Genomic DNA, 19,951 nt, shown 5'->3' on the forward strand with positions numbered 1-19,951 from the left:
GATCATGTGGGCCTGCCTGCGCGCTGTACTGACATTTATCATCTCAGCTGATCAGCGCAGAAGAGTGGATTGCTGCTCCTCAGCTGTGTTACTCTTCCAAAGTAACATAGCAAGTAAGGATTTTTGCATTGCTGTTCATGTGTGCGTGCATGCACAAAGCGTGCAATCACCAAACAGGTTATTATACTAGCAGTATCCCACCCCTGAATGTGGGCAATCCATTTTGTGCCTTTTCTCCTTTGGTTAAATACTACCAGAGATTATTTTTAGTGTGTCTATGGTTCTGTCAAAGGGAAATTGACAGAATCTATTCAATACAATTTTATTGTTTTAATTCCTCTTTCCAAAACATTTGGTAATAATGGAGAAGGGTGTGGGAAGGGAAAGACAGTACAATACTGTTATTAATTCTGAAGGGGAGAGTAAACTGGTGATCTACTCTGAAGAATATTTTAATTCTCCTTCTCCAATTCTCCATGTGATTGCTTTTAATAATTCATTTATAAATCTTTTGCCACATTTCAATTCACTCTCAATCAATAGTTCTATTCCTGTTCCATAGAGCATATAGTACTCACTAAAAATTAATAGAGGCCGCACACCCTAAAACACTTTGATGTCTTTTTCATCCTTAGTGGTCCATACTTCCACTGTTTTATTGAAGTGTTTCTATAGTGTCTCTTGCTATTTTCTAGGTATGAATGAATCCCATTGATACTTTTCCATTTCTTTCCTTGTCTTACATTTGAAGGCCAACAAGAACATTTCTAGCAATCAGATATTTTTCATTCTTATTTATTCATTGTAAGTTTTCTCTCTACTCACAATATGAGCCAATTCCGCTAAAATATTCAGGACACATGGAATCACTTGTAAAAGTTGTATTAGATTGGCTATCCATGCAACTTTCTCTAGGGTGGATCTTGGAGTAAAATATGTTTAATACTAAAATATTTTATGAATACTAAAATATTTCTTCAGCTTCCCATGCAAAATTTTATTTTATTTTAAAAGATGCCTTTCTTGCCTTACATCTTAAGTGTTTTAGGAAGCTTCCAATGGTCAATTTACAATTAAAATCATATTTCTAAATTACAACATCATAAGAAACTTGAAAATTGCATCAGGAAACAGTATATAGCAATATTCTAAACATATTAAAGAATGGAGACATATTGAAAGAGCAAAGAAAAATATTCTGAAGCTTAATCATAACTAAGCAAAAGGCTTTTCTTCTAATGTCTTTGAGAAGTTTTTGAACTAAACCAGGGAATCTCTGTCCCAGATCACCTTTCTAAAAAGGCCAGCAGACCATTGGTGAAATGCTACCGGTTTCACCTGGTTCACCTGAACTGGTAGCAAAAATCGCTACCGGTTTCACCAAAGCGGTAGTTAAAAAAAAAAAAGTCTGATGATCAGCTAAGAGGAGAAAGAAGAGAAAAGCACAGGATCAGCCCTCCCTGTACTTTTCTGTTCTTTATCCTCTCAGCTGATTGGCAGGGCAGAGCCTCAGCTGGTGTTTGGAAAGCTGTACATTCATGTGTTAGGTGCGTGTGCGCATGTACCTGTGAAGTGCACAATCACCGAACCAGTAAGAAAACTGGTAGAATCCCACCACTGCACCAGACTGATATAGAAGAATTTATGGGCCCAAGAATATTTTAGTAAGTCCCAAAACTGCGTAAACCTAGTCCTGTTGTTTATAAACCCTCTCCCAAATCAACAAAACTTTTGGAGTGGACCTTCAACATGCCATCCCAAGCTTGGTGTGGCTTAAGCTGACTCAATCATAGTATGAGCCCATTGAAACATGGTATCTCTAGTTTCTCTGTTTAGAGTTATATATGGCAATAAATCTGATTTCTATCCAGATAATTGATGCTTGCTTGTTTATAGCCAATTAGTTTTACAAGAGATCTCAGGCAGATAATTTAAGAATGCAACATGAAGAACATTTAGGCCTAACTAAGAATTATGTCATGTAAACAAGCTATTTCAGGAAATACACTTGTTACTAAATATATAGAGAAATATGCTATCTTATTCCCATTATACTACCATTTACAGTATGCCTCATAAGTGTTTCCTTCCAAACTTCCAATGCTTTTGACTATTATTTCTTGTCAACTAATAGGGAGAGAAAAAAAATCTGTTCTGAACTTTCATTCCATGACTGTGAAATGTATGTGTCTCACTGCTTAATTAGGGGAAGATGAATGGCTCTGAGGGGAGAACTGTTCATCTCCCCATCTCCCCCCCCAAAAAAACATTTCAGTTCCCCCCAAAACCACATTGCCTTAACAGGCACATGTGAAAACTCCATACCTACTTAGCAAAAACAGAATTCTGTGAGGAAGATGAATTGAGAAAGAATCCTTCTTTATATAACTATATGGGTCTTTACTATAGGAATATTTTGATGTTATTGGGTGAAATTCAAGGCTGTTAATACATGTTATTTACCTGGGTGTGTTCTTTTTTTCATTCTTTTAATCCTGTGGATGTATGATAGAATTTAAACTGTTCAGAGCTGATTCACAATGGGAGTGGCATGTTAGCCTTAAAATAAAACATTTTAAAAGTTGAAGGGCATGACAGTATCAATTTAATATTTCCAGTAAAACCTATGTGGAATTCTCACTCCATATACGGTATAGTATGGTAGCTTTCATGTAGACCAGGGGTATGAAACTCACATCATTATGATGTGACATATTTGGACTTTTTTCCTTCGCTAAACTAGGCATGGGCATGATCAGAACATGACACATCTGGCCCATGGGCCAGGAATTTGACAGCCCTGATGTAGCCTATAGTGACATGAATCGGTCTATTCCCAGTCCCTCTCTTTTATATCTCTTTACCTATGCATTCATTGTTTCCTCATTTACACTATACTATAAAAAATAATTTCCATGAAAATTCAGATTTAACTACTTGGTTTATTTATCAACACATATGCCATCTTAATCACAAAGTCACTCTACATAGCATATACATTAGGATTAAAAGGCAAATTAAAATTGACAAATAAAAATAATGAAACAACAAAATCAACAGCTTTTCTAAATAGATTTTCTTTCAAGTTAAAGCTACATACCGTAGATGTACCCAGACATGGTTGGAGCCCAACATTGGGAGAAAACATTTGAAAAAACAAAATCTACTAGTAACTAGACAACCAATTTCTCATTTCCTTATTAGGCTGGGAAATATTCAATGCACAAAGCAGTTTTAGTGGAAATACTTTACAAGAACAGAAAAGGAGCCTCTGTGAAGACAAAGATTCAAGGATACTTAAATGTATAATTCCTCAGAAGCTTGGAGAAACTCAAGAAGGCAGTTCAATGGGAATTAGTCTCCACAGAATACAGACCCAAGTGTTTCTGAATATCATGAGATGGGTAGAGATTTGACATTACTCATAAAGGTTGCTCTAAGGAGACCATATGCTAAATAAATAAATGAGGAGGCAGTTGAGAAGAAGGAAGAATTTCCACTATAATTCTAATGAGCAAAGAGAGGTAATTAAAGCTCTCTTGCACTGAAGCTGTACTCTTCTTCCCTTCTGGGTGATGGGTGCTCAGTCCCTTTACCTGTGTGAATCAAATCATTTGGTTACTGAAGAAGCTTCTTGGATGAGAAGCGAAACATCTTCAAAGAAAACCCAGAAAGTCCAGTTGCCTCTTGAAAAAGCACCTTTGGGACAACCATGACCTGGATGACTGTGAATCTCCATGGACAAATCATTTGGTTACTTTTTGTCTTCTTTTCCTAGAGTTTCACTTCTAATGTCTGCAGCATGCTGCTTGTGGATATGGGAAATGATGTGGTTTCCCACCCAGTCTTACTTTCCTCAGAGGAAGTAGGAGGTAAAGGGAAAGAGTCAAGGAGGAGGACTATTATCTGCTTCTCCTTCAGTTAGCTGCCATTGGAGGCAGCTAACTGCAGCAGTGATGAATGAGCTCATTGCTGGGTCCTGCACAGGTTCCTCCACCAAAGATTGAGAATCTCTAATAAGGCTACCTCCATTTTCTCCAGCATTCTTGCCCTAGCTGTGTATTTTATTAAGTCAACCAGAGTAATATAGGATCACAGCTCCAGGATGGTGTGTTTATGAAAGAAAGGATTTGGGGGGGGTGCGGGGGGGGGGGGAAATAGAAAGATAATAAGAGGGGGGTAGGAGATAATGTCAGAAGCCTTGTATGAAGAAAAATCTCCCAGATTGGGGGATTTGATACTGTTGTTTCAATATTGAAATACCAACAACAATCATGCAGGAGAAACATTTTGCAGGAGCTAAATTTCAACTATAATACATTAGCAGAGATCTGTTGAATAAGAAGCTTCTTGTGGATTAAAAGGGTCTTGCAAAGGATCCCCCTATAGTTACCCTAAACTTTTATTTGGGTTCAGGTTCCTGGGGCTTAGAAGAAATTAATTGAACAGTTAATGCTGGTTTGAGAATTCTGGGAATTAAAATCCATAAATTTGCCAAGGTTGAGAAATCCTGGTCTATTCAGTGAATAAAGATGTTATAAGACCAGTGTACAGTGAGGCTTCAGATATAGGAAGTCCCTTGCCTTTTGTCTTCATGTGAGCAAACATGAAGAGATAATCTTGCATTATAATTTCCACATCAAGAACTAAGGCTACACATTTGAGAATGGTTTAAAATGGTAGAACACTATGGCTTGTTCAAAAGTTATTAATCATAGTTTCCCAGATTATATTCCAGAAGTTGTCTTGGTAAATTTGATACTTCACAAAAGAAAGAATAAAGAAATGGGCTGCACAGTTCAGAAGTTTATTTATATGGAAAGTATATTTATCTGCTATTGTAAGTCTGTTCTATGTTGCTTTTATGTGTTTGTGTGACATAAGTTTTTTTCCCCACAGATTATAGAAAGTAGGGATACCATTAAAAAAATGACATAGTTCACAAATTTTTCATGGGACATTAGACCCATGTAAGTTTTTTTCCCCACAATTTCACAATTTTTAATTATTTATTGATCCAGTCTGAATTAAATTTCCCTGAAGATATGATAGGAGCAGACTGGTTGAGACAATCTAAGCAAGATGGGCTTTTGAAAACAAGCCTACCACAATAATTGGGGTTAACAGCTTCCCACTTATATTAAATTAGCTAACATTTCAATGTAATATATGTAACAATGTGATTTTAATTCTAATGATGCTTTTTGCATCAGTGTTTGTTTTCACATATGCATTTATAATCATGCAAACAATGCAAGAAAACTTCCAAACTATGGGGAAATGCTGTAAGGTTTGATCTTTATCTAAAGGCCAGGTGGCCTCTATGGATGCCTAGATATAAATGAATCATATGACTTTATCATGCATGCAGTTCACTTTTCTACAAGACCATGAAATACAGTTTATAAAACCAAGCTTGCAGATTAGAAGATTACTGAAAAGTAAAATGAAATTCTACAAGTCTTTTATTCTACAGATTTGCAAACAGAGCAAGCACAGAGGAGCCATCAGTAAAATCAAAGTCATTCCATGTCTGCAAATTATGCTGTGTGAATTGGACTTCATACAGCTGAGTATATCAGATATAAAGGAACAATTGTCCCTAAACGTAGGACAGCTGTCTCCCTATCAGAAATGCTTAGTTCAATATTGTAAAACAGCCCTTCTTCTTTGATGCTGGAACTTACCTTGCTTTTATTATGAGCGCTGATATTGTTTCCAGAAAACAATAAAGAGACACATATGTGTGCTTATAACAGTTTTTGCTCCTGTGTGTGCTTTGCTTGGTAGGAGATCAATAGAAAAAAAAATCTGGAGTCTAAGGATGTCATATGAATCCCCTTTGCATTAAAATGAACCCTAGCAAGTTTCCAGGAGCGTAATAATTCTTCCTTATTTGGTTTCAGTCCCTGAGAAGCTTTTCTATCCTAAGCAGCAGTCATGCAGTCAAGGGAGACTTCCTTAAGCTCTATTTAAAAGAGCAGGAGCAAGCAAGCAAAGTGGAAAACAAGAGTATAACCTGCTTGAAGATGAATGAAGAAGAACATAGTTGCTCAAGGAGCTTGGAGTTTAATCATCTTGAGAAATAGCACCATCTGTAAATTATACAGCTGAATTGCAAATCAGAATTGATATAAAATATTAGCATTACTTGTGCAGCCTTTAAGTATTAATGCAGAGTGGGCCAAGGATTATAGAATAAGACTATTACATAGAGGCAAATGAGCACTGATATTTCACTTCATACATGCAAAGTATTTCTTCAATCAGAATCATGCAGTTCCAAATTGCTTATTAAACAACAGGAAACAGGTACAGACTATTTGGAGATGGTACAATGTTTATAGAAGATACAGGATAAGTGAAAAAAAAGTTTTGTCTTTCTCCTCCCTCTTTATTTCCAATCCAAGTCAGAGACCTCTTAGTTTCTATTAAGACTTAAACAAGCATACAAAGTGTATACATATAAGATCCTGTATCAGAAGGATCTTGACCATGTGGTGTCTAAAAGTCATTTGAAACAACATGTAGAGGTAGCTATGCTCATCTTTTGCAGCCCTCCCAAAAAATTAAAACACCACCCATCTTGAGTGTACATATACTTCTGAAACTTTGAATTGGTGGGTTATGGAAAACAAAAAGTTGACCTGTGAGGCACTCTCTAAGTTAAAGATCCTAGACTGTATTGACCAGTTTAATCATGTCTGTGATACAATTAGAAATAGGATTGCTACATGTGACATAGTGGTGGGATTAAAAAAAATGTACTACCTGTCTGTGGCCGTGGCTTGGTGGGCGTGGCATGGTTTGGTGGGCGTGGCAGGGGAAGGATACTGTAAAATCTCCATTCCCTCCCCACTCCTGGGGGAAGGTTATTGCAAAATCCCATTCCCTCTCCACCCCACTAACCTGCTTTCCAGCTCCATTCTCCTGTGCAAGGCAACAAAGAAGACCCAGCTGATCAGCTGGGACTCAAGAGGGAGAGAATAGATGGGGGCAGCGCCAGTCAGAGGTGGTATTTGCCGGTTCTCCGAACTACTCAAAATTTCCACTACCAGTTCTCCAGAACTGGTCAGAACATGTTGAATACCACCTCTGATGTGACATATATACAACTAAGGCTAGTAACCTTCTCTACATAGTACTATTAAAAAATTTTAAGTGAAAACCTTGACTCACGAAAGCATCAATAACCATATAGAAGTCAGTATCTATAAACATCCATGCTGAGAATATGGTGATCAGATTTTGGCCCTTTAGCAAGTAACTAAGAAATCTATGAATACAGCGGAAATTATTCTATACTTGTTGATATAGAGAAAACAGGATAAAATGAATAGGTCTGAATTAGGGCATGTTTTGCATAATTATAGAGAGGTAATTTGTTGAATAATATAAATCATCAGTGCTTAATGAATGGTTCAGGACTGGGCAGGGAATAAGACAAGGATGTTTCATATCCCCTTATTTGTTTAATATATTTATGGATAAATATTGTTGTTGTGGTAAAGATGTCTTGATTAGGAGAGTAAGTGCATTATACACAGGCAGTGATATGTTGCTGGATAAAAATCCAAATGCTTTGCTATGAATATTGGAAATACTGCTTGATGAATTTAAAAGTATTAATCTGAAAATTAACATATCAAAGACAGGATGGTTAAGTGGGTAGATTGGCATCAGAGAACAATTTGTTTTTAGGTTGATCAAATAGTGCTTCAGCTTCATTTGATTTTCAGCAAAGTTTGGAGACCAAGAGAAGACTAGGCAGGAAATGGCCCATATCATTAACCAAGCAGATATAAGGACAGATATACATACACTTATGAGCAAGAGTAAAGAGGACTCTTTCTCACCACTGTTTGGTTCTGACTTTTTCTCATCCTTTGTCTGCATCACAGTTTAATAAATAAAAATGGATAAATGGAAGCATACCTATTTACAGTATCTCCCTAGATATTGAGGACAGAAACTTGATTGGTAAATTGTGCAAAGACTTTGTGTGATTTTAGAATTGAATGGACAAACTCAGCCATTGTATTCATAAATCCTAGTTTAGCATCCTGTGTGAATTAGGTCATCATGGGTTCTATAACAAAATAGAACTAAAAGAAAGCATGACATAGAATTGTAAGTGAACCAAGCCAGTGTGGCAACTTCAGTTCAGTCCAAATCTCTCAAGGGAAATTCACGATTGTAGGTTGAATTAAAATGGGGACAGAGTTGAAGGAGGGAAGAACCAGAACACAGACTTTTGTCCCAAAGCTGATGAATATATATTTAAGGGCACAAGAAAAGCTGGGATTATCTATGTTGTCTTAATATAATATAATACAAGGAACCCTTATAGGACCTCTGCCCAGAAACAAAAGTTCAATCCTGACCTGACAGTCTTCCATCTTTTCAACATTGGTAAAATGAGGGCCCAAATTGTTGGGGGCAATACACTGACATTGTAAACCACCTAGAGAGTGCTATAAAGCACTATGCGGCATTATATAAGTCTAAGTGATATTAATATTGACTTTCTTAAAACACTACAGTTTTGAGACATGTATATTTATAAATGCAAAGTGTCCTTGTGACAAAAAAAAACATTAATATTGTGCAAACCAGGACTAAGTCCAGCTTTTTGTTTCCATATAACACAGTGGCAAATAGACCATCTGCTCCATAATTTTATGAAAGTACTTACTATACTACTTACAAACTTCTCATAATCTATTTGATATAAACTATAGCCAAAATCCATTAATAGTTGAGTTTTTATTATTACAGAAGTTAAAAACAATTGCTGCTTTTTAAAATTTTAGTTTATAAACTTGTGAGATTCTGAGGATTCAACATCGTTTTCCATATTTTAGAATTTAGCACTAGGTCAAGCATATGCAGGAATATACCAAATACCAGCAGCTTTTACCCTGAATAAACAACTCCTAATTGACAAAGAAAAGAGAAGATATACTTGAAATACAAAGCTCATGAAATTCCTTCAGCATTCAGATTCCAGAACTCTCTACTCTTATCTAATTCAATCCTGCCTTATATCTCTGAATCACAGCTGAATCACAGGGACTTGCCCCCTAAATCCATTTCTGTGAGGAAGATGGAAAAGGGCATGTTACAGGAATACCTCCTGACTGACTTGAAGGTGCCTCAAGGCTATGAACTTCGCTTGATACCCATAACCCGGTTTGGGATGGGGGACATGGCTACTCGCATCATCCACTATATCGAACGTGAGTGTCTCTTTCTCTCCCTTACTTGACAGTTTTTGAACCCCCAATCACAGGTATTAACTGAAGGAAGTGTATTTCTTTTGACAAAGTCTTAATAGACCTGCATTATTCAGAGAAATTTTTTCCCACTGATCTTTCCCATATATATTGAACAACAAATCTCAAAATTTCCTGGTGGGAAATTGTAATAGTTATATCTCAACATCTCCAGAGATCAAGATGTTTTTTTAAAATATCATATACAATATGTGCTACCCAGACTATCTTCCAAGTAAACTGGTCTCAGTGTTTGACCAGTCTCAGTGTTTGACCATCGCCAAAACAGTAGTTAATGTAAACGTGTCATCAGTTTGCTCCCAACTATTAGGTTACGTGGTGATTTGTATCCATGAATCATTTTTCAGTGGGAAATAAACAGTACATAGTTCAATGGCCAAATAGCATCTTTGGTAAGTGTATTCAATTTAGAAAGATACAATCAATCAAATCTTTATTATGATCCTAGCCATTGAAAGGTACAAGGTCCAGGAGAATTTGTGAGCTTTGACTTTAGTTTTTAATGAATATCAAACCTTTTTCTATCACATATTTTACTGATTTGTTAGTATGGAATATAAAGTTGGACATCGTTTTATGCAAACATACTATATAGTATTTTAATGAGAAAACAAGGGGCATCAAATTCTTTAAACATGGAGCTTTCTCCTACAAGATTTAATCTTCTTCCAAACATCTTTTCATATAAAATTTAGTCTAATGATATGACAGAAGGTATAACTTTTCCCAAATATTGGCTGCCATTCTTTCAAGTTATCTTAATTCCCACCCAGTTCCATGAAAGAATGGGATTCTTTGATGTTTTCAATTCTGTGTAAACCACACAGAGTTGCTTGATGAGTAGAAAGATGGATGAAGAATAAATAAATATAATACATTTCTTATTTCTCAAAAAGAACACAATTTCTTGTGGCCAGTCCCTGTTGGTGCAATTTTCAAGGTTTAAATTATAAATTATCTGCATTCAATCTCAACTTTGAATCTGCCCAGGAACAAAAGGATACAGGTATTTAATCAGATCAAATCCAGGTACTTGTTTTTTTCTCTTACTTCTTTAAATGTATTAATATAAAAGTATTTTTATAAATCTATTTCTATTTGCTTTCTCAGCAATCAGCTACCCTAACCCAGTAGGTAAGTGATTATTTCACAATGCTTTCTTTATCTTTTTATGTATCCTGCTTCTTAGAATTAAAGTGAAATCTTAATAGTGAAAAACATACTTTGAAACTAAAATTTATTGAAAATCCTTGCTTACCACATGTAGTAAAACAAATTTAAAACACCTAGAATAATTTTCACTTACACCAAGCCACTATTTGTTTTCTGGATCAATGCCACTTTTATATGTTTTACATTTCTAAAGAATTTTATTCAAATAGGAATTCTCTTAAATGTATCTAATAAATGAAGTGTTTACCACCAAAGAATCAGCTGAGCCAAAGAATACAGCCAGACATAAAGGAAGATGCTATATTCATATAGTATGATGTATGATGCAGTGCCTAAGCTTAGAGGTAGGATTATTGTTTTTAAACGAAAAGTAACAGGAAAGTAATGAAGAACCAGAAAAGACAATTCGATGTTGGGTGCTACTTTATTGCTCAAGTATATTTCACAGCAATCTTCTCAGACTGGCAGTTTGCCCTCAGAAGGACTAAGGTTCAACAGCATTGAGGAGAGTCAGACCTTGCCTTCTTGTGTCTACATAACAATTCCAGACTGATCCCCCACTTGATTCCTCCTCCTGAGTGTGACAGTCTCTCTCCGACAACTTGATAATAAGAAACTGACCATTAGATGGCAGTAAAGAGTCAGTTTTCTTGCCATCTAATGTAGTGGTTGCCAACTGGTAGGCCACGGACCACTGGTCCGCAAGAAAATTTTGGTGGTCTGCAGAGAAATGTCTTCCCCCAAAGCACCTCCCCCAAAGCAATTAATCCAGGCTGCATGGGAACACAAGGCTGCGCCGCCCACATGGCCTGCCTACCCACTGGCCCCCACCCTTCAGCCGAGTGCAAACCTTACCTTGAGTAGAGCCATGCAAGCTAGAACTGGAAGGTAAGACCAATAGCAGGGGAGGGAAATCCACCATGGGGTGGCTTGCTGATGTTAGTGGGAAAGTCGGTCCCATATTCCAGAGCTGCAGTAGTCACAGGACTGGCCTGTGCACCAGCCTGCTATCGATGAGCTGCTCCGGGATGACCAAAGGGCTAGTCTTATGACTACTGCAGCTCTGGAATATGGGACTGGCCCGTGGTGGGGTTGGAAATCTCCGCCGTAGGGGGCGGCATGTGTAATGTGCAAATTTGTGGGTGGGGCAACGTGCAAAAAGCAGTGCAGCCCTCGCTGGCCAGGATGAGGTAATGGTGCTGTTGCAGCAAGAGGGGGGCGATGGCATAGGTGGGCCGAAGCAGCAATAGAGATGGCTGGAAGGTGTGGGAGCACTGCGCTCCTCACCATTCTGCCTTCACTCAATGAGCCTGGCCGAAGTTTCCCGCACTGCTCACGCTTCAGCCCTTTGACTCCCAGGGACAGGAGTTCGGCCAAGCTACCTGCAAAATCGTCTCTCTCTCAAGAAGCGCTTGCGGATAGAAGCAGCCAGAGTCACTCTCGTCTCTCAGGAGCCTGGCTGAAGTTTCCCACGTAGTTTCACCAACGTCAGCATGCCACCATCAGTCAAAATTCATATTAGTGGTCCGCAGGATTTAAAATTATAAGTTTGGTGGTCCCTGAGGCCCAAAAAGTTGGTGACCCCTGATCTAATGGTTGTTGAGACTGTTACAGTCCAGATTATGATAGCTTTAACTTTTCTGAGGTTACACTCTTCATCCATCAAGCCCCATTGTTGTCTAATGATATTGGCAACACATCTCCAGAATTCCATCATCTGCTGCCGAATCCTTTTAACTAGAGATCTACAAACAAATCATCTATTTGTACCCACTCTATTTGTTGTGCCAGTGAATACAAAAGTAGTTAATCTAAGAGGAGGATGCCATGCAGAATTATCTGAACTTGTTCCAAGACTCTGACTCACAACACACAGACCATACTTATAAACGTGCAGCCTTTAATATATTTAGAAGACTGGTTATCTACCCTGTTTCTCCAACAATATGGCCTCCCCAATAGGAAGTCCCAGCATGTTTTATAGGCATGAAATGAAATTAAGCCCTCCCCAAATTAAGGCCTATATTAAAACATGCGAAATGGGGATGGTGGGGGCTTGCCGTTAGGAAGTACTTTTGTTGCACACCCGGATATGGTGCTGCCTGCGTTGACCCCGATACGAAGTGCCCCACCAACGCCGAAGTCAACATCCAAGCCATCGCCGCCCGCCCGCCTGAAGATGCAAGGGGGGGAATTAAGTCACCCTGAAAAGAGCGGCCTAGCCATTTTTTTCGGGCTCAAAAAATAAGACCCGGCCTTATTATATGAGAAACACGGTAATAATAACCTGAGACAAGCTTGGCAGGGGATTCAGCAGTTAACTAATTTTAAAGCACAAAAGGCTAGTATGGGTGGAAAACATGAGTTGGTAGAGGAACTAAACACCTTTTATGCCCGGTTTGAGATGAATCAACTGGAAGTGGAGTTACCATCACCACTACCATTGTTGACCGAGCACTGTGCTCCTCTTGTTGTGAAGGAGCATGATGTTAGGTGTATAATGAAAGCAGTAAACTCTAAAAAAGCTGCAGGACCTGATAACATTCCTGGTTATGTAGTAAAAGAATGTGCGGATCAGTTAGCCGGGGTGTGGACTGAGATTTTCAATCATTCTTTGCTACAGTCTATTGTTCCAACTTGTCTGAAGGCTTCTATTATTGTTCCAGTACCCAAGAAGTCACCTGCAAATGCTTTAAATGACTATAGGCCGGTGGCATTGACTTCTGTGATAATGAAGTGCTTCGAGCAGTTAGTTGGAAATACATTATTTCTTGCCTTCCTGCTACCTTTGACAATTATCAGTTTGCTTATAGAACAAACAGATCTACTGAGGATGCTGTCAATACTGTTCTTCATACTGCCCTATCTCATTTGGAGAAAAAAAGAACGTATGTCAGAATATTATTTGTTGATTTTAGCTCTGCTTTCAACACAATATTACCCCACAGATTGATGTCTAAGCTTAAAGATCTGAAGCTACCGGACTCTATATGTTGGTGGATTCTGAATTTTTTATCACATCGTTCACAAAGGGTTAGGATGAATGAACATATCTCTTCTGCGAAGATTCTCAATACTGGCACTCCTCAGGGCTGTGTATTGAGTCCACTTTTATTCACTATTTATACGTCTGATTGCACCTCTATTCATCTGAGTAATAAGATCATTAAGTCTGCAGATGATACAACGTTGGTGGGGCTAATTTCTGATAATGATGAGTCTGCGTATAGGGATGAGGTTCATCAGTTGTCCCTCTGGTGCAAAGTAAACAATCTTATTTTTAATATAAATAAGACGAAGGAATTCATAGTGGATTACAGGAAGAGCAGTTCGGATATCCAGCCGTTGTACATCGATGGTGTTTTGGTAGAACAGGTGGCAGAATGTAAGTTTCTAGGTATCACCCTGAAACAAGATCTAACATGGGGGGCAAATACTTTAGCCCTAGAAAAAAAGGCTCATCAACGACTGTATTTTTTAAGACTTTTACGATCACAACAACTACCAGAGAGTCTGTTGGTTGCCTTCTATCGAAGCTCTATAGAGAGCATTTTATCCTATTGCCTCTGTGTGTGGTTCAGGAGTTGTACAGAGGCGGAGAAAAGGGCACTCCAAAGAGTGATAAAAAGGGCACAAAAGATCAGCGGATGTTCTCTTCCCTCATTGGAGGATTTGTATAACATGGGATGTAGAAGGAAGATACAAAAGATCTTGAGAGACCCTTCACATCCAGGCCACTCGTTGTTTGAGATCCTACCATCTGGAAGACGATATAGAGTGCTGAAAGCTAGGACAAGTAGATTTAAACATAGCTTTTACCCAAGTGCTGTAATCAGGTTAAATGCAGAGTTATGAATCTGGTGGTCTTAACATATATATATCCTGGTTGTATAGTTTTTAACTGTTAATTGTTTTAATTTGTTTTACATTGTTATTTGTATATGTCTTTTGGTGTTGTTCAGTTGTATGTTGTGAAAGAGCACCTTATTTCGTTGTTCTCAGGTTCTGAGTACAATGACAATAAATTTATCTTAAATCTTAAATCTTAAATTTAATATATTTATCTGGAATTAAATGTACAGCTACATAAAGATCAGTAGGAACAGAAGAGTCACAATACTGTATTCTAGTCAGGCTTAGGTTCTTCAATGAGTCAGGTTCTTGTTTCAGTTGTATGGTTCACTTCACATCTGAAATTGAATTACAGAAAGAAAAGAAAGTTGATGTTGGTGGTATTGCTGTTGTTGTATATATGTAGTTATTTACAGACCTACTTATCATCTAGGAAATCCAACATTTGCTCTGGTACTTAATGCTAGAATCTCACTCTATTCACAATATAAGTATTGATTTGCCTTGAACTATAAGCTCTCATTATCTTCAAAATGCCATGTCCCCAAAGTTTTGACAGAGTGACTCTAAAGGAAAATGATTATTTGGGACAGTTCAGGAAGCTGTGGAGTTTGTCTGTAGAACTGTGCTCTCCAAATAATATTAACTCTTTATTATTTAGACAAATAGACACTAGGCTAGAAAAATAATGGGGAATATGGAATAGTCCATTATAGAGTGTTGACTTTGAATAATATTTTACATATAAAAAGTATGTTTGTATATGAATAATTTAGAAAAACAATACATACTTCTGTTTTGCTGAGGATTCCTTAGTCTTTTAAAAAGTTATAAAATACTTCTTAATATGATATCTATATCTATCATCTATCTATTTCTATCTGTCTATCTATCTATCTATCTATCTATCTATCTATCTATCTATCTATCTATCTATCTATCTATCTATCTATCTATCTATCATTTTTATCCACATACCCAATAATATTCTTGGCTATCCCAGAATCTTTAGTGGCATCTAAAAGACCCTCCTTAAATAAGCAAAAGAGGGTAGTTCATTCCAAGAGAGTTTAGCTCCATCGCTGGAGGTTTTTAAGAAGAGATTGGACAACCATTTATCTGAAATGTTACAGGGTTTTCTGCTTGAGCATGTTAAGATTTGAATTCAGGGCCTTGGATTCTATTACCATAGAGTAGCCTGCATCAAACTGAAAAACTTTGTCCTTTCAACATGCTTCAGTTTCTCAGTTCCCACAATGTAAATGCTGCTGCATTTCTCATTCATATGGTTGACCCTTTCACTGAATCCCTTGTGGGAAATGATAAAAATAAAAAATTAACATAATGTGTCCCTGGATTCTGTAATACATAATACCAAGAAATGATTCCATCTTGGAAGATTAGAAACATTTTCTTCCTTCTTTCTATCTGTTCATTTCCACCATGTTTTTGTAAAACACATACCTAAGCCATTATGGCAACCATTTTTTCTGCATGTGCCTTTTTTTCTCCTTAATTTATTTTGCAAAAGCCATTCACACATTTCAATTTCTCTAAGCTTATAAAACTGTCAGGTTTTCTTGTTTGGTTGGTCAGATTTTCTTGTTTGGTTTTTTGTTTCCCCTACCCCCCACCCACTGGTGGGATTCAAAAATTTTTACTGCCGGTTCTGTGGGTGTGGCTTGGTGGGTGTGGCAGGGGAAGGATACTGTAAAATCTCCAGTCAGAGGTGGTATTTGCCGGTTCTCCGAACTACTCAAAATATCCACTACCGGTTCTCCAGAACTGGTCAGAACCTGCTGAATACCACCTCTTCCCCTACCCCCAAAAATGATATTCCTCCTAAAGGATTATTTGTTACATTTGTATCCTGAGGTGCTCCTGCTAAATACTAAAATCCTTTTTAAAGGACTTGCTAGCGCTGATTAAAAAGCTAATCCTTCTGCATCATAGTTTAGTTAGTACACTGCAACAAAATGATGAAATACCATCATGCAAATGGTTTGACTTAAGTACTTGAATCCGATGTCAAGACCTAAGTACGTGATCTCCTCACTGAGAGTGTTGTTGTTTTTTATTTTGGCATCATCATAGTTTACTACAGACACTGCTGTTGTTAAGGACCCTCAAGATATATTTGCCCATTAAATGGAGTTCTAGTGATAATACTATTAAGAGGTGATAACAGCGATAATGATGCAAATAAGCAGTTTTCAACATTTGGCAGCTTTTTGTTCATTTTCATTTTTGGATGTTGACAGTGCTCAAAATAACTTCTTACAAAAGTACACTTCTTAAGAAGAAGAAGGGAGATTTTCAATCTCCAGCCCATCCGAAGATACAGCAAATATGTAAACACAGTTCCAGCTCTCCGGCAATTTATGCCTTGCAATCAAACAACATAACTCTTATCATTCTAATTTGTCAGAAAGCAGATTCATATCTATCACCCAAACTGCTACCACAGTTTTGAACACCAGCCTCAAGAGTTTGCAGATCTGAAGGAATAAATTGAGGGGTGGGAGGCAGGGGATAAGAGATAGCAATCCCTTTGGTCATTCCTTAGCTCAAGAATTCCCCACATATACCTATACCTGCTTCCCCTTTCAGTGCATGGGGATTGCTTCCATAGACATTAGGACCTGGAGAGAGTAAAGAAGCTGGTTTGGACAAAGATAGGCAATGTACATTACCAGAACAATGAGAAGACAAATATGTCTTAAGTCCAAAACAAGAGAAGAAATGTGAAAATGACAAGTACCTCCCTAGTGAATATGAATATAAGAGGGGGAAGAGGTAAAGCACAATCAGAGTTGCAAGATTATGTTACTATAGCTAATCTTAATAAAAGTAATTTTGTTGCTCATGATTTTTGGTCTGGTCTACTTAATGGAGCTAACCAAATCCACGTCCTGTCCATTTGGAAATATAATATCTGGGAACTATCCATTGATAACTGTTTGAAAGAAGGAAGTATTATGTCAAAGCAACCATCTTTTGATCTGTTACTAGTCTCCCTGGTATTGTGAAGTGATCCATTCCCACTATGTTTGGGATGACCTAGGTAACATCATCAGTGTTAGACTAGCACTGATGATGTTAAACTAGTACTGATGATGCTACCTCGTTTGGGTAATGAAACATCTACAAGAAAACAACCAAGCTCAGAGACCACCTAGAACCCCTCATTTCAATCCTGAGTTGCAAATATTATCTTTTATTAGTACCACATTTATTTAAAAAAACAACATATAAGATCCATGGTGAATAGATAGTAATTTTGTAGTCAAGCCCATATAAGTTGATCTAAATCCAATTCTTGATGCTCTTAGCTGGAGGGAAGAATTTTGCAAATTTTCTCAATTTACTCCTGTACTAAATTGGCCAACTGCTAATTTAGCAGTTGTAAGAAGTTGTAGAAAAGACGCTGAGCAATTGGTTTCTAAGGATAGTAGGACACATGGCTCTCCAAGAAACTTCAGATTTCCATGGATCAGAATGAAAGACAAAGATTAATTTGCCTATGATAAGATTAATTCCTATGGTAGCTTGATGTTTGGGACACATGCTGATTAATATATAGACTAGGAAACAATATAATCATTTCATCATCTGTTTTCTCTTTGATTAGTAAGATTTTTATGCATTATTAAGGCTTGCATGTCATATAGGGCTAGACATGTGGTATCTGCCCACATAAGTTGTGGAAGCTATGTAGTTAATGGAGTGTTATTTTCCAGACACTTTGTGATGATATGGGAACTAAATTTAATTTCGAATGTTTGCCTCCATTCTTGATTTGACTGGCTCCTTACTAGTTTTTGGTCATAAAAGTTCTGAGCATTTTCCTTTCCTGCACCCTTAAAAAAAAAGAATACCAAAGACAGGAATTCACAATATTAGTTCTAGATCTCCTCGCTCTTTGATTAAGCAATAGATAGAATATATTTGTAAAAACATATAATTATAATCCAACAACAATTATCAATAATAGCTTATTATGTTTTATAGAGTATAAACAACAGATAACCTATAAGATATAGGAAATAATTGCCACCTAATATTAATTATGGAATATTTAACTCACTATCAAATGTATTGAAGGAAAATTTAATAAGTTTTATCATAGAAAGTGCTGTGACGTTTACTTGTATGACTTCTTGTCTTTCAGTTTTGTATGTATATTTTAACTTTTTGTATTTAATAAAGTTTTTTAATAATTAAAAATAAAAATAAAAAAAGAATACCAGAATCAATGCCTATTACACCTTCTTTCTTTTGCCCCTTAAACTTTTAATTAACTCTACTTGTGATTTTTTAAAATAGATATTGTGTCACAACCTAAAAGTCCTAAGTAAATGGTGAAAGGAATGCTTTGACTGTGCTGGCTACATTATGGTCTTAAATGTAAATAATTGTAGAAAACAACAAAAAATGCTATTGCATGTCTGGTGGATCCATATAGGAGGAAAAAATTCAGATTGTAGATATATGTGTGGTTTGAACCTTTTACATTCTTTTATGTACCATGTTCTTTAATCTTCTTCATTAATGAGCTTGCAGTTGAACTAATTCCAGACCACTTGCTATAAAACACAAGTTCTGGAAAAGCAAATGCCAGCCTTAAAATGGAAAACAGCTTGAAGTAAAGGGAAAGTGTACAAATAATCAGTTAAAAGACAAAGGTACATTGACAAGTGTCTGTGCTTACCTAAACATCCAACAGACAATAGAAGTTGTCAGCTTTGGCACTGATAATAAATTATTTAGCAGAACTGTTGTGGGTATGAATGGGAGCATCCATGTCTTCTCCTCCCTTATAGTAAAAAAGCAAAAATTAAATCACAGAAATTGTTGGGTTTCAAAGAAGATAGAAAGGGCCACCAATGGGGTGTTCTCTATTTCTGTCCATACAGAGAAGGACTATTTTTCCTGTTCATTGCAGCCTAATGCTTGCATGGTAGGAATGAATGCTGATCAGGCAGAATCTAAGGTTTTCTGTTGAAAATACAGTTTATTATTTAATAGGTATGCCCAAATTTAGTTCCATTTCATTTCTATATCTTTACTTCTCCTTCTGTGCAAAGTTAAACTTTTATATTAGTTTAATTTAGCATTGGCAATAAATTCAGTTTAGAACTGAAATCAGTGAAATTTTAAGTGGAAGATGCAAATTGAAGTCTTCTAGTTGAGCAAAGCTTCTGTTGAGATTTTTCTTGAGAGAAGTAGTGAAGTCGTTTGCCTACAGCAGGGGTGGGCAAACTACGGCCCGAGGGCCACATCCGGCCCGTTGGTCTTTTTAATCCGGCCCGCCGAAGATTGGTACAGAATTAAGGTTTGATGTGAATGATTGAATTATTGCATTCATTTGATTTTGACTTGTAAAGACAGGCATTTCGACACCAGGTAACGGCCCATCTGTCAAATTTTAAAAGTCAATGAGGCCCCCGAGCCAAAAAGTTTGCCCACCCCTGGCCTACAGTCTAGCCCTGGGAATTTCTGGGGAAAACTTATGGAAATATTAACTAGGCTTTACCTTACCCAGCCTCGCCAAGAAGCTTTCTGGTGCCAGAGTCCTTCCTACTAGAGATCTTTGACAAACAAATTTCCAAAAAAGCTAAATACATAAC

The 19,951-nt window shown here is 37.1% G+C and overlaps 1 protein-coding gene across 2 annotated transcripts in view; it reads left to right on the forward strand.

Moving 5' to 3' along the window:
* MDGA1 (MAM domain containing glycosylphosphatidylinositol anchor 1) overlaps nucleotides 1–19,951 on the forward strand; it is a 345,745-nt gene that overhangs the window by 263,455 nt on the left and 62,339 nt on the right. For both annotated transcript variants that reach the window (XM_087965585.1, XM_087965576.1), the window contains exons 11-12: nucleotides 9,062–9,239; nucleotides 10,407–10,430. In XM_087965585.1, coding sequence (XP_087821711.1) covers nucleotides 9,062–9,239; nucleotides 10,407–10,430 — 202 coding nt within the window. The remainder of the gene's footprint in view (nucleotides 1–9,061; nucleotides 9,240–10,406; nucleotides 10,431–19,951) is intronic.

The sequence above is a fragment of the Notechis scutatus genome, chromosome 1, assembly GCF_049901735.1.
Source record: "Notechis scutatus isolate UNSWTSFEM ecotype Mainland chromosome 1, rNotScu1.2, whole genome shotgun sequence".
NCBI lineage: Eukaryota > Metazoa > Chordata > Lepidosauria > Squamata > Elapidae > Notechis > Notechis scutatus.